At 38.4% G+C, this 16,095-nt stretch overlaps 1 protein-coding gene across 4 annotated transcripts in view; it reads left to right on the top strand.

Moving 5' to 3' along the window:
• Positions 1-16,095, top strand: part of LOC123760281 (oxysterol-binding protein-related protein 11) — a 48,648-nt gene that overhangs the window by 26,790 nt on the left and 5,763 nt on the right. For all 4 annotated transcript variants that reach the window (XM_045745814.2, XM_045745815.2, XM_045745813.2 and 1 more), the window contains 6 exons: positions 442-698; positions 3,813-4,038; positions 4,415-4,586; positions 5,134-5,236; positions 9,669-9,940; positions 15,090-15,218. In XM_045745814.2, the coding sequence (XP_045601770.1) occupies positions 442-698; positions 3,813-4,038; positions 4,415-4,586; positions 5,134-5,236; positions 9,669-9,940; positions 15,090-15,218 (1,159 nt within the window). The remainder of the gene's footprint in view (positions 1-441; positions 699-3,812; positions 4,039-4,414; positions 4,587-5,133; positions 5,237-9,668; positions 9,941-15,089; positions 15,219-16,095) is intronic.

Genomic DNA, 16,095 nt, shown 5'->3' with positions numbered 1-16,095 from the left:
ATTACATCCAATGCAGTTTTTTATATAACTGCAGTGTGCTTACAGATAAATATATCAGTCCAACTGCTCATTTAGTGTTTTATAAATTGGTTGGTATTGGTAGGTTCATTGCAAATGTGTGCTCTGTTAGTATAACTGAATGTCAATATTGGTCATACTCTTGATATTCATTCTGAAGTTCATAGAAAACATTCAAGGTATTTCAACTTTACAACACACTGCAGAGTAGTTAACTATGTACAGTTAAGCATGTATTGCTATTAGGTATAGTAACTTTTAAAAAGATATCAGATTTCTTTCTTGTTGAGAAGCTTTTTCTTTAAGTGCTTAACAGGATTTTTATTCAATATCATGGGTTTTCTTTAGACAAAAAGACAAAATTTCTTTTCTATGTATATACTGTATACACTGCTTTCACATATACAAAATTTGTTCTTGCAGTACACGTCTTGGATCACCGTCTTTGCGCTCCACGTCTCCTTCTCTGCGTGCACGAACAGCTCCTCACTCGCCCACTCCTGGCACAACTCAGGGTGTCAGTGGGACTCTTACATCCAGTCTCACTGGTCAACCATCAATGCCTCTTCCTTGCTCTCTGCCTGCGGATATTCAAGGAACTGGCAATTCTCGCTCCTCCTCTGTTACATCGGTTACTCCAATATCAACTCCTACTCCACCTCCAATACAATCAAGAGCAGGTAATACATTATTACTGTTTCCCACTTTTATTAGGTGGGGAGGTGTCAATGCTGGCCTTGTCACTTAGATACCACCTCCAAGATGCATCAAATCCCCACAGAGAAGGGCAGATACAGTGAGCTATGGAAAATCCACCTTTGCATAGAATTGTACTGAAAACATTTCCAGGGTGCACAAACCAAAGCCATTGGAAATTTTGAAACAGAATATGGACCTGCCAGGAACCAATGTCACAGGAAAAGTTAGAAGCAAATGAAGCACCTTGAAAGACAACCTTCCCCTCTGCCCCAAATCACATTAAAGATTTGCAAACCTTTTTCTAAACCAGAATGCTCAAGACTCCATTTCTATCCATTTCTAAAGTAATTTTCTGGTTTCTGAGTAATAACTTGAACAAATCATGCTGAGCCAGGGAGGCCATAGGTTGGGACTGGTTAAAATCATTGATGGGAGGCGAGTCAGGAAATGCACCTTAGGGGTAATGTAGGCAGCATCCAGATCAAACTGGTAAGGAGGATAATTAAGGATGCCAATCTGAAGTAACAACTTTTCAGGTTTTGGCATCAATATCCAGCCTTGTGCAACCTTAAACCCCATGGAACACTACTGCCTTAAGAGGAGAATGGCTAGGGGACAGAGCCCAATCCTGCTCTGGAATCTGAAGAAATGGAGGGTGGGGGAGTAGAAGTGCCTGCCACCAAAGCACTTTACCCCCTACCCCAAATAGTCCCACAAACACAGGAGAGACTGCATTCTGAAACCACTGTCTCTACTACCAGGTAATCCTGAAAGTATGAAGATCTAGTGCTAATATCTTAACAGTAAGTGAAGCCCAAAGCTGAGTTTGTTTAAGAGGCTTTGTCAGAGGCAGAGGCAGGGATATAGCACAAGCAGATGTTGGACCGACAGACCGAACACCTGCCCCAGTAACAGAAACAACAGAAGAAGATCTGGCTTTAGCGTAAGTCTAAACATCATCAAGGACTAAAAGAAAAAAAAGAGGCTTTCCTTACGCAGTTCAAAATAGTGTATTGTACCTACAAATCTAAACACTAAAACCGCTCTCTGGCAAAGAGTAAGGGGGTACTATTGCAGCAGGCCTACATCCTCTGTCCAATGAAAAGTAATGTTGGACATGGTTTTGTATTAACCCCTGCACTGTGCCCCCTTTTATAGCTGACATTCCCCAGTATGCAAGAAAAAATATTTTTTTTTAATACTGTATTGTTAAAATGCATACCCTGATCACAGGGAATTTTTTTTTTTTAAATGACTGACTTTTGCCATGGTGAAACCTGGAAATCTCAGTGTCGTCAAGATTCTCTAGCATTCCTGGAGCAGTCGCCCTGGTGTGGTCGCTCTAGGCCAGGCATGGAGCGGGAGTTGCCGCTAAGGTATTTTTACGTATTTCAATGTTTCTGGTGTGTTTTTCTCTGGTCTTCTGAGGGCAGCCCTTTGTGGCTCTCTTAAGCTTCTATCACTGATAGTGTACTAAACTACTAAGTGCCATCAGTCACCGATTTCTTTTAGGTGTACTGGGGACCACGAGCCAGAACCTAGCTTCCTCAAAGAGGCGCAGGAAGTGGTGACACTATGATAAAATTACTATGAATTTATTCATGTCTGTCACTACCAGGAAAGCACCCAGAAAGTCATTGAACCAAAACAGATCACTGCTGGTTATATTTTGAGGACTGCAGCCTCAAAACCTGCCTAAAAATGCTCCCCGATTAACGTAAACATAGGATTGAAAAGTCACTAAATGAGCACGAGCTCATTCGCCCCACCTTCTCGTTTGAGGGGAGGATGGAGGTAGCCTGGGTTCTTCCAGCTGATAGACCCTCAGTTCTAGATGATGAAAACATCTCTGATGGCCTAGGGGAGACAGGTATCAGGGAGCCACCAGGGCTTGCCCAGAAATTGGCATTTCATTACATTCAACACTGGTTACAATGAATTCACTCAGGCAGAGCCGGTAGCACAAAGGTAGCAAGGCAAAATCACAAGATAATCAGTTATTTACTTATTTTGTCATTATTAAGTGATGATGTGGGTACAAGCTGCATGGCGGTACTGTGAACTGCTGAAGCATGTGCTACGCTTGGTTGCCCTCTCAGTACCAAGGACCTTTCACCAAGGACGGGTGGCCACGATTTTTTATCCAAGATGGTGTCTGTTTAGTAGAGGGCTGGGGAAACAATTGTGAGCCCCGTGTATGCTCGGGACTTTTAAATCTTATGTGGTACTTTGAATAATCTCTCGTTGACATGTGCAGTGAGCTCAGAAATGGTGCAGTTGTCCCTGATTGACTCGTGCATTTGAAGGGGTAATTTTAGGTTCCCATGCTTCCGTCATCTGTATGAGCACATCAGATTTTGGTTATGGTGCTCAGTAGGCTTGTGCATGTGCTGAGGCCTGATAGTTTAGTGAATGTCTTTGTGGTACTTGAGCCAACATACTGGGAGAGAGCTACTGAGGCTGCCCAGAAAGAAGCATTTCATTATATTCAACACTTGATTTTTATTCTAAGGTGGCTGATTTATCCTTATTTTTATAGGAATATTTATTCTTATTATTTTATTCTATATTACTTGATATACAGTAATTGTAAATAAAAAATATTGGAAATAATATCTAAATTAAATTTCAGTTGTAGCATTGTTGTTAACTACCTTATAGTTTTCATAAAAATGTATTTTAATTACGGTATATCATTTATGAGAGTCAAATGTTAGCATAAACAGAACAATTTGGTAGATACTGTACGCAGCAAATGAAACTTAAATCTAGCTAGTTAAAAGCAAGGATTATATCACTCAGGGTGCAGTAACATCATTATCCACACACACCTCACAAGTGCGAAAAACCAGGTTCGAACCCTGGGCAAGGTGCAGTGATTGGGAACCGTTCCTTCACTGTTCGCTTTTGGACCTCCAGCAGTATTGGGGACTTAGCTGTAAATCAGTTGACAAATCATTTTCTAGGTAGAGCATGGTGCTGAATAACCTAGATCTGGCAAACAAAATATGTAGTCTTAATTAATACATTTCCATTTATAGTTCACAGTTTTTCTTCATGTTTTTAATGTCTTGATTTTATTTATCAATTTTCAGGAACAAGTGAAAATGAATCTGAGATTAGTGATGAAGAGCGGCCAGATGGCGATGGTGAGCTTGGTGAAGTTGGAGACGGTCAACGGTCGGTAATAATGCATATTATATCCCAGCTGCGGCTAGGGATGGACCTCACTCGTGTTACATTACCCACATTTATTTTGGAGCGGCGCTCTCTTCTAGAAATGTTTGCAGATTTTCTTGGACACCCTGATTACTTTGTCAGGTAAGCACTTAGTAACTAGAGCATCAGGATATATGAGTATTTTATGAATAATAGTGATGTATTTATGTAAGACTTTCTTTAGGAAATAAATATGGACATGCAGGTTTGCACATCAGTTGGTCTTTTCATCTTTCAAGCCATCCTTGTTTGGTGTTTGTTCATTCATCCCAACTTGTGTATAATATTACTAGGGGGGTACCTAGTGGTGCCTGGGATAGTCTCTCTCCCCCACACTCCCCATACCAGGTGAAAGAAAATGTGCCCAATCGTTTTTGTCCTGATTAGGAATCGAACCTGGGATCCCCAATTGTGAATTGAGAATGAAGCCAGTTGTGCTACATTTTCAGTGTAACTCATTGAACATCCATCATTGCAGAATTGGTGAAGCTAACAGCCCAGAAGAGCGTATACAGCAAGTTGTGAAGTGGTATTTAACTAGTATTCATGTTGGCCGAAATGGATCTGTGGCCAAGAAGCCATACAACCCCATTATTGGAGAAGTATTCCACTGTAGCTGGCGTATTCCCCGCATCTCGGATTCTGCATCGGTATGTGTTGCTCACTTTCATTCCAAGTGTTGTAATTTTGTATTCTTGGTGTTAGTGGACTCTCAAGTTTCTGATGAGAATAGAAATAGGTATAATGGGGAGGTGATGGGTGACACTTCTGACAGGTGAGAAACACATGTCATGTCAATTTTAGATTTTCCTAAAACTGATAATGAAGGATTAAGACAGAACATGATGTATTGAGTAGGCAACCTTAAACACAAAATAAAAAATTTTGGGGGGCTTTATTTAACTTTAGGGATTTATGTGGCATATAGGTATTATGTTGAAAAGTTAGAATAAATTGTCACCCCCTACCCACATTCAATAAATAAAAGAATACTAGTTAACTTCGAGTATAAGTTGACTTTAATTTCTTGCATTAAATTTTTAATTGGACTTGGTATTTTTGGAGCATAACTAGTTAACTTCAGGTATAAGTTGACTTTAATTTCTTGCATTAAATTTTTAATTGGACTTGGTATCTTTGGAGCAGGAATCCAGTGTATGGTATTTCTAGTTCTTTATACTCTTATCTGGCAAACAGGAAAGCACCGAAACATCCGATTCTAAATCAGCAGAGGGTAAAAAGAACTCCTCCTACATCACTATCAAATTCTCTGCTGAACAAGTCTCCCACCATCCTCCAGGTGAGGTGTCACTGTTACATCACTGGATTATCATTCATGTAGAGAATTATTTAGTGTTTTTAACAAGTAGAAAGTTTTTTAGTGCCTCATTTTTATATACATAAATATAAATTAGATTTATCATGAGAAATCTTCTCAAACTGGTTTTGAAAATGTGTATTTTCTGTTTGTGAGTGGATTAAGTAGGGAAAGTTGCTAAAGGCAAAACAGTATTTATAATGTTTATATCAGTGTAGAAATAATGGGTTTATATAGAAAAGCAAAGACCACTACTGATAGCCAACTGGGCCGTGTCATTCAGGTCCAATTTACATTTGCTTCAATAACACTAATTGACAATGTATTCCCCTAATTCATTACTGTATTTACAAATCAGTGATAACTTATGCAGTTCTTACATTTAAATTTGCCTAATTTAAATGATACTGTATTTTATATGATCTTGATGTGATAGCTTCAACACCTTGTTTCTGTCCCTGTTGTTTGTCGTTCATCCATTTGTGTTGTTTAGTCATATCATCACAAGTTCACTCTTTACTCATATCTCTCCTTATTCTGTCATTCAGAAAGAACATAACTTCAGGTTCTTAATCTATCTCCAGTAGAATTATTCCTAGTGTTGACGATGATCTTTGACATTTTTCATTACTGTATTTCTTTTCAAGAGAATTTTTTGTCCATTCTGCAAAATTGGGAATGAAACCATTCATTATAATGCAAGTGAAGTCTAATTAGTGCAAAATTGTAGAATACCGTAAGTACAGTGTATTCCTATTGTTTACACATAGATATAAATCCAAGTATTATTTTGGTTTTATTGCATACTGTATATTATTACATATACAGTATGTATATGGGGGAGCCGATCGGCCGAGCGGATAGCACGCTGGACTTGTGATCCTGTGGTCCTGGGTTCGTTCCCAGGTGCCGGCGAGAAACAATGGGCAGAGTTTCTTTCACCCTATGCTCCTGTTACCTAGCAGTAAAATAGGTACTTGGATGTTAGTCAGCTGTCACGGGCTGCTTCCTGGGGGTGGAGACCTGGTCGAGGACCGGGCTGCAGGGACACTAAAAAAGCCCCGAAATCATCTCAAGATAACTCAAGATTACACACTAGGCTGTCAGAATACTTAGTGCTTGCCACTTACAACAGATTACATGGGCTTACCTTCCAGCTTTTATTAACACTGTCACCAGTGTTAACACTTAACATCCCAACCTGTTGTTGCATACCCGATTGTAAACCTTCCAGGCACCTCAGTGTCCTGCTCAGTGACACCTGAAATGTTGATACTGTACTCATTTTAACGTTTTCTCAATTTTGGGGTTTTAACTATAAATTTGGTGTCAAATTGTTTGCAAATTAATTTTCTATCTCCAGCCTGTTGCCAGCCTGTTGACGATTTTGAGGAGCAGTGTCTCCCCGTTAGGGTATAGAGGCAAAACAAAATGTGTTTTTCACAATTGATTTTGCATGACAGTACTGTATTAAATAAACAAATGTTTATGATAGTTTCAACATCTCATATTTTTCAAATACTCCTCATTTATTTTTCAATGCAAATAAAAATAAAGAATATGAAAATTTGCACACATGATCAGTCTGTGTTACTGTAATGAGCAAATAAACATAGCTTTCAAACTTTTCCGGCAAGTAATTTGCAAATCATTTTGTAAATACAGTACTGTACTCACGAGTAGAGGAATTATCGCCTTTAGTGATAAGTAGCTGGGCGAGGTGATCTCTTAGTAGTTCCCTGATAAACTAGGTCCACACTGTGCTCCCCCACCCCCCACCCCCCAAAAATAAAGGAAAAAGTGAAAAAGTTGATTTTCAAGAATTTCTTGAATTTTACTCATTGGAACATTTACTGTCAAAGGACAGATGACTTGTTTTAGCATCATTGCAATGATCTCTCTTACTTCCCTCACATTTAGTGGGATTCCATGTAGGCCTATCTAATAGCTCTGAGTTAGACCCGTTTGATTCTTAGGACAGCAACATCTGAAACTTTCACCTCCATGGGAGGGGCCCTATCTGTGAGAGAGCCCCATTGGCTCCCTGGAGCTATCAGACTTATATTAGCTATATTAGTCTGGGGCTTCTGTCATATGGAGTTTGTATGCCTACCGGGAACAATAAGCCAGAACCTGGTTTCCTCAGAGAGGGGAAGGAAGCAGTGGCCTATGAAAACTCCACTCTTTGAGAGTACTCTTTATTCATGTCTGCCATCAACTGGGGTAGGGCACTCAGAAAGGTAGGCGCCCTAAAAAAGACCCCTCCTGGTAGAAAAATTGCAACCTGAGACCAAACAGAGACTAGGAATTCGCACAAGGAAAACAAGATAATGAGCAAAACATCACCACACCGCACGCCGCTCATTTGCGGTGAGACTCGGGCGGCTCCGGGAAGCTGCCCCATTTGATGCGGGGACGGAGGCTGTTGAGCCTGATTGTCCAACCGAGGCTTCTGGGTCCTCCCAGTGGACCCCCTTACTTGAGGCTTTTTCCCTGGACTCCACCTTTTCTTCGAGGGTGGTGGGCGTGGATGTGGGTTCTGCCCCAGAGCCTCTAGAGAGAGGTCTCAAGGCTTAGGGGGGAGCCCGCTTGATGCGCTTGGGCTCCGCTTTGCTCCTGCTTGGGCCTTTGTGCTTCTGAGCAGGGGTTTTGCTGCAGCGAAGGGGGCCCTTCCCTTCGGCATTAGTTTTACCATATTTATCTGCATGTTATACATTTTTGGATGCTCTCCGGTCTGCAGTTGCATTGTTGGCTGCCATTTTGCTATCCTGCTTGCACGCCTGGCCGACAAGGGTGGTGCTCAGTGTTGTGTTTAGTTTTGGAGACTAGGTGTTTGAATCCACTTGGGTGCATTTTTCGTGTATTTTCGCACTCTGGGACTTCCCACTGTCTCTGTCGCTCCCTCTTGTCTGCCTTTTTCTGGGGAGTTATGTCTGGGTGGCCTGGAATGAGGAGGTATGTGGTTTCATGGTGTTTTCCCGTTTTGCCAGCAGCCTGCGTCATTCATTCTCTTCGCTGGAGTGGTGCTTTGGCCCTTCAAGCCATTTCTCCCCCTTTTTTTTTGTGGGGGGGGGGGGGGCGCTTCTTTGCATGTTCTGGCTTTCTGCCATTTTCTGTGGAGAACCCCTCTGGCTCCCTGGAGCTATACTGGACTGATGAGTATATGTTAGACCGGGGGAACAGTCAATCTATGGAGTTCCAGGCCTACCGGGGACCACGAGCCAGAACATGGCCCCCTCAGAGAGGCACAAGGAGCAATGGCCTATAGACATCCCCATGTATTTGGAAGCAGTCTATGTCTGCCATCTACCGGGTCAGACATCCAGAAAGGTAGGAATCCTAAAACAAATTACAGCTAGTTGAACATTACAAACCAAAAGCTGAACGAGCAAGAGAACTCCTCAGTCAGAAAATGAGTAAACAAGCATGATATCACCACAATCATATATATTTGACACCTACTTTACCTATGTCACCTACTTTAAATCATATATATTCTATGTGCGCCGTTCAAGGCACTTGTACCAAAATCATTTATGTATATGTGTACTCAATTGTACTCACCTAATTGTGCTTGTGGGGTTTGAGCTCTGGCTCTTTGGTCCCGCCTCTCAACCGTCAAACTGTGTGTGTCTGTCTGTCTGTCTATATATATATAAATATTTATTATTTTATTTTACTTTATTTTATTGTTGAAGATGACCAAAAAGGTAAGATTAATAATTCTAACACAAATTTTCTCTGTCTTAAGTTTCTCTTCATTGTCGAGGGTAATTGAAATATCAATTCTCCAAAATAAATTGTTATTCTTGGTCTGATGCCTGAACGCATTTCGTAATTCTTATTACATTTTCAAAGACTTAGTTTACACATAAAAATTCATCATATTTATACTCGCTTTGGGTGAGGTGATATGGCACAAAAGTTTTGGGTGAGGTGACAAACACAAGACAGAACATGAAACAATAGGCATGAAAACATAAGAATGGAAGTAACTGCAGAAGGCCTATTGGCCCATACCTCCTCTTGCTGCTTCTATATTGGTTCGGGGGTCTTGAAGTGGGTAGAATAGTTAAACATTGCAAACTGACTTTTACCCACACGTCTAACCTATTCCTGTGTTTTACTTTATTCCCATTCTTCAACCCTTTCTAATGCTTCAGACCTATTCCTGTACTTCTAACCTTATTCCTATTCTTCAACTTTCTCCCCTATCTCTCTCCAACCTGTGATCTCACACTCTTACATTATAAAGTGACATTCTCTACCATTCTGTTTTTTTTTTTCATTAAATACCTTGATAATGGTCCAGGATGAATTGAAATGTCTTCAGTTCTTTTATTTTCAGAGTGATGGAATGGCAATCTGTATTGATATATTCTGTGTTAGATAATTCTAAATATGTATTTTTCAGTGTCAGCTTTCTACTTTGAATGTCCAGAGAAGCAGCTTAGTATCAATGCCCACATCTGGACCAAGTCAAAATTTATGGGCATGTCTGTTGGTGTTAATCTGGTTGGCGACATAACGCTTATAATAGGGAGCGTTCAGGAGAGTTACAGTTTGGCCATGCCATCTGCGTATGCTCGCAGCATTCTTACAGAACCCTGGGTAGAGCTAGGGGGTCGTGTCAACATTTCTTCACCAGAAACTGGCTGTCAGGCTGTTATTGTCTTCCATACAAAGGTAAAAATAAATATAATGAATAATTCATTCAACTTTTTTGTTACTGATTTTGTTACTGATGAATACTCTAGAACACTATTGAAAGTAAACAAAGGAAAAGATCTGAAAGTGGTACCTACAAATTTGTATAATATCATTCCAGGTGCAAACTGAATTTTCATGATATCCAGGTTTTCAATTTTTTTATTTTATTTTATAATTATAGTATTTAACACCAAATTTTTCCATGTTTTTCATGTAAAACTCAAAATGAAAATGAAGCATAGAAATTTGCTTTAACCACTGCACTGCGCCAAACGACAAATGCTGTTCGCTGATTACTACGTCAGCCAACAAAAACATTTTTTATTTTTTTGTACACGTCGAAACACACTCGCGGTAGGTAGGTTGGGTATGAAATGGACTCTTGGGACCTCCAATGAGAAGCAGCCATCTTGGAAAAAATTCCCAGAATGTCCGAGGGCTGCTGGCTGGGTTAATACGGAGTGAGCAACTATGGGTGGTGCACAAGCCTCTGGCTCCCAAACACCTGTCCAACGCGGTGTTGAAAGATCGTTCTCTGTTGGTGAAATTCAGACCTTATTGCTTGAAGAACATAAGAGTCATGATATTGAAGAAGCTTGGCACAATAAGGACCTAACACAAAGGTTGGATGCAAGTGATACAGCACCTATTAGGACGATACAGTGAGCGTATCCAGTTGTAGCTCTGAGCGCCACCATTGCCCACATATGCCATCTCCAATTTATATAGACGATACATAGATGAATCGTTTTCTGGGTTCAGTGATAATGCATCTGATACAAGTAGCATAGATGAAGAAGCCGCAGTGTTAGCGGCTTCCATGGGGGTGTTTTCCATAGATATATTCAAGAATAGCTGAATTTCTTCCAGAATGCCTGAATCTCTTCCAGACTGACTGACACACTTCGAGAATGACTGAATCTCTTCCAATGTGGGACCTTACAAAACGATCTTTCAAGACTACCTTACAAATTGATCTTTTCTATAATCTTTTCAAGACTACCTTATGCTTTACAAGCTTGGCTACATACCACCTACAAGTACTAAAGCCAAGGGTGTACATGAGTGTGTTATTTGCAAGCACACAGAACGAAAAAACAGGAAGCAAAAATCTATCTGTACCTGGTGCAATGAGAGCGAAGTCGCGCTGTGTACCATGGGCTACTTCGTTGATTATTACTAACTTCTGAAGTACTGAGTGTGTAATACAGTGTGTTACTGTGTAAATAGTGTGTGAAATTGTATATATTATAATTTTGGTGAATTTTTAACAAGTAAAATTGCGACAATAAACATTTATTGTGGACACATTACCGATACATGTATCACAGTTCCATGGAACATTATGAACGTTCTATTGTATACATATTGTAAAGGAGACAAATATGCATCATATACGATAAAAAAAACAAATAAAACCACATTGGAGATACATAGAACAAATGAAAATATATTTGTGGCAACTCGCGGGGCTTGAAGGGCCCGCACAACCGTGTCTGGAGCTTCACGCACGGGCGACCAACTGTGATGACATCACAGCGCACCTTGTCCACCTCCCAACAGCCAAAGTAAGTGGAATTTGTTATTTATTTTTACATAGACATGTTCAGGGAAGGGAATTTATCATTTTACAAATAAAAAATAATTTTTGTGGAACACTTGATTTCATGCGCACAGGGGGGAATGTCACAATAAACTCAGCGCATCACAGTGGTTAAATATGCTCAATAGCTTTCCAAAAGCAACACTGTTCTAATGTTGTATTTATGTTCAACAATCTTTTAAAACGTGATTAGAGCTATATTAACCTTTGGCTGCAAAACTTTTTTTTTTTCAGCTTTTTTTCTGGGGGTAACTTCTTGTAGCCCCTTGAAGCTACTATTCTGATTTAGTGCCAAACTTCTAGGTGCCATCAGTTGTGGAGTACTTATTGGCCTACTGGGGACCAGGAACCAGAACCTGCTCCCCCTCAGAGAGGCAAAGGAAGCAGTGGCACTCTGAATTTTTAATTTTATATAAATTTATTCATATTTGCCATCACCTAGAGAGGCACCCATAAAGTCCACAAAACAAAACAGACCACTGCTTGACTAAAAACCCATACTGCAGCCTCAAAACAGCCCCCAAAATTTTTTTCCTAGCAATGTAAACAAATGATTGAAATTTTTTGAAACTAGCACAAGCTAGTTTGCCCCTCCTTCGCCCCATTTGGGAGGAGGTAGGAGGCAAACTGGGTCAGCAAGCTGCTCCACTGCCAGCTCTTATGCTGATGTAAACAGTGCCTGGTCACCCTCTCTCTTTATTCTGGCTCCAGCCTCAGTCTTAAGCTAAGTGGTGCTTCCTTTGAGGTGGTTCTTGTGTGCGTTTGTGCAGCATGAGCCAAGAGTTTTGTGTGCTTTTCCAACCAGGCTCGCCCAGAAATTGCCATTTCATTACACTCAACACTGGTTGTCAAGGACCTAGTTCATAATATTCTACCCAGAGGTTCCATCCACATATACAATATGTAGTCTATGGTTAAATTTATCTGAATTTAATTAAAGGCCACCATCTTTAATGGCCTCAATGAGAACAGGAAGCCAGCTGTCTCTCAAATATCCTCCCATTATTTCTTGAGAAATGTTTCCAGTTGTATTTTGAATTGGAGTATGGTACTAACCAAAACAAACAAAAATATTGAAGCTTCATTTATGAACTGGAGTGGCATTGGATAATTTTTTTCATTAATAAACTTTGTGGCTATTCCTTTTCTTTCTCTTATAATTAAATATTCTGGATGGTTATGACTGAAGATATGTACAGAACCAGCAAAACAAGCACTTGGCCACTGGTGGCATTTGGAATGTAATTACCTAAGTGTAGTTACAGGATGAGCTATGCTCGTGGTGTCCCGTCTTCCCAGTGTTCTTTGTCGTATGTTTCCTCTGAAACTACTGACGGTTTTAGCCTCCACCCCCATCTCACTAAACTTGTTCCAACCATCTACCATTCTGCAAAAGAAAACTCTATTTTTTCGGCACCTTTGTTTCCTTAGCTTGAATCTGAGTCCTCTTGTTTGTGAAGTTGATGCTTTTAGGAATTCTTCTGTCAATTTGGTCCATTCCTGTTAGTATTTTGTAAGTAGTGATCATATCACCTCTTTTTCTTCTATCTTCCAGTTTTGGTTCTATATTCTAGTTCTATCGCCTCAAGTCTCTCCCTCATAACTCTTGTTTTTCAGTTCAGCCATTGTCTAGCATTCCATTGCACTTTTCCAGTTTATTTATGTGCTTCTTGAGATTTGGCACCATACAACTGCTGCATATTCCAATTTTGGTCTCACAAAAATCATGAACAGTTTCTTTAATATTTCACCATCCATGTCATTAAATGCAAGTCTGAAGTTGGAAAACAACACACATGCTCCTCTCACAATGTTCTTTGTGTTCCTCTGGTGACAGCTTACTATCCAAAACCACCCCTAGGTCTTGTTCTTAATTAGAGTTCTGTAATTCCTTTCCACATCATTTTTAAGTTGTGTGTGGTCTATTTTCTCCAAATTCCACATTCCATAACATGGCATTTATTCACAATGAATTCCATTTGCCACTTGATGCTCCAAATCTAGATCAATTTGAAGGGCATTATAATCATCTGCATTTCCTATCTTCCCCAGTATCTTAGCATCATCTATAAACATGTTCATATAATTATGTATTCCTTTTGGTAGATCATTTAGTATATGATGAGCATTACTGGTGCAAGAACTGAACTCTGCGGTACTCCGCTAGTAACGGTCCTCCAGTCAGATACATTCTCTCTGATTACTGCCCTCATCAGTCTGTCAGTTTGAATTTTTTTTACCCATGACAGAAGTCTCCCTGTCACCCCCTCCAGCATGTTCCAGTTTCCAGAATAACCTCTTGTGTGTGGGACTATCAAAAGTCTTTTTTAGGTCCAGATAGACAGTCAACCCAACCACCTCTTTCCTGTAGTATCTCTGTGGCTTTGTCGTAAAAACTAAGTAGATTTGTTACACAGGCTCTTCCTGTTTAAAAACCATACTGTCTGTACATTATTATGCCATTACAGTACTCGTAAGGTGTTCAACCCATTTGGCTTTAAATTTTTTTTCTAGTGTTTTGACTTATCACGCTTGTTAATGCCGTATTTAATGTTTTCTCTGCAATAAACTTTATTTCTTTAGTTTTTTTCATATATATATATATATATATATATATATATATATATATATATATATATATATATATATATATATATATATATATATATATATATATATATATATATATATATATATATATATATATATATATATATATATATATATATATATATATATATATATATATATATATATATATATATATATATATATATATATATATATATATATATATATATATATATATATATATATATATATATATATATATATATATATATATATATATATATATATATATATATATATATATATATATATATATATATATATATATATATATATATATATATATATATATATATATATATATATATATATATATATATATATATATATATATATATATATATATATATATATATATATATATATATATATATATATATATATATATATATATATATATATATATATATATATATATATATATATATATATATATATATATATATATATATATATATATATATATATATATATATATATATATATATATATATATATATATATATATAAAAGGTCATGAGAGAGTATTAAAGTGGACAAAAGTTGAATATGTCAGAGAAAGTGTTAGTTGATACAGTTCTCAAAGAAGGAAAGAAAACAAAAACTTTATTCCAGTACATCACCTTGAACACAAGAGTGGAGTGGAGTCCTACATTTATATCACCTTGATCAAAGTTACACACGAGGTAACTACCCTTCAGAATAATTATTGTAACAGAATTTGCTATGCAGTATTTTTTAGTTTAGTGCAGCAAAAAGGTACTGGCACTTAACCTTTTAAGTTTCATCATGTCATTAAATGAACAATTTAGATGTTCAAAACTTTATTGTATCAGATATTTTGCAATATTATTTTTCCTGCTTGTAAATTTGAATTTGTTGTTATTTCAGCCGTTCTATGGAGGGAAGCTGCATAGAGTTACAGCAGAAGTGAAAAATGCTGTTGGAACAACACTTACTAGAGTACAAGGAGAGTGGGATTCTGTATTAGAGTTTGCCTATGCTGATGGAACTGAAGAGGTATGTTTCAACACAAACAAAACAGTAATTATAATATCAGTAATAATAATTACAATTATAAGGTTGTGAGGGTGAGTTCTCTCAACCGGTTCTCATGGTTCAGGCCTCTCAATTCTGGTACTAATCTAGTTGCAAACCTTTGAACTTTCTCAGGTTTCTGTTTATGCTTCACAAGGTGTGGGTTTTATGCTGAAGCTGCATATTTAGGCAATGGTCTCACATAGGTAGTGTGTATGGACTAGAAAGCCTCCTTTAGATTCTTAAATGATGTTCTTATGTTTGCTAACTTCCCAGGTCTTTTCCTTTTATTGTTTCACGTAATCGTCTTCCCCTTATGGAGTAGATAAATACAGGTCTTGTATCTCCCTTACCTTTTCATTACACTTTACTTATTTGGATTGAATTCCAGCAGCCATTTAGATACCCATATACAGTACAGTATTCCTGAAGTTTGTCAAGATCTTTTTGCAGCCCCTTACAGTCTTCTTCAATTCTTACTTTGCACCATCTGCAAATATCAACATGTACAAACTCACTCCCTCTGCAAGGTCATTTACATAAATTCAAGAGAGAAATGGTCCTAGGACAGAGCCCTGTGGAACATTGTTTTCTGCTCCTCTCCAGCCTGACATATCCTCTGTATGTGACCCTTTGTTTCCTGTTGTAAGTTCTCTTGTACCCAGTCCAGTATCTTTCCTGCTCTCCCTGCTTGTCTCTCCATCTTGTGTATTAATCTTTTGGGAGGAACTGCATTAAAAGCTTTTTGGCAGTCTAGAAAGATGCATTCTACCCATCTTTCCTTTTCTTGTCTTATTTTGGTGACTGTCATTGAACTCAATCAAGATTGTTAAGCATAATTTTCCCTCTCTAAAGCCGT

This window comes from Procambarus clarkii, chromosome 39 (assembly GCF_040958095.1).
Source record: "Procambarus clarkii isolate CNS0578487 chromosome 39, FALCON_Pclarkii_2.0, whole genome shotgun sequence".
Taxonomy (NCBI): Eukaryota; Metazoa; Arthropoda; class Malacostraca; order Decapoda; family Cambaridae; genus Procambarus; species Procambarus clarkii.
The sequence above is the reverse complement of the archived record's forward strand: the minus strand, read 5'-3'. Positions and strand labels throughout refer to the sequence as shown.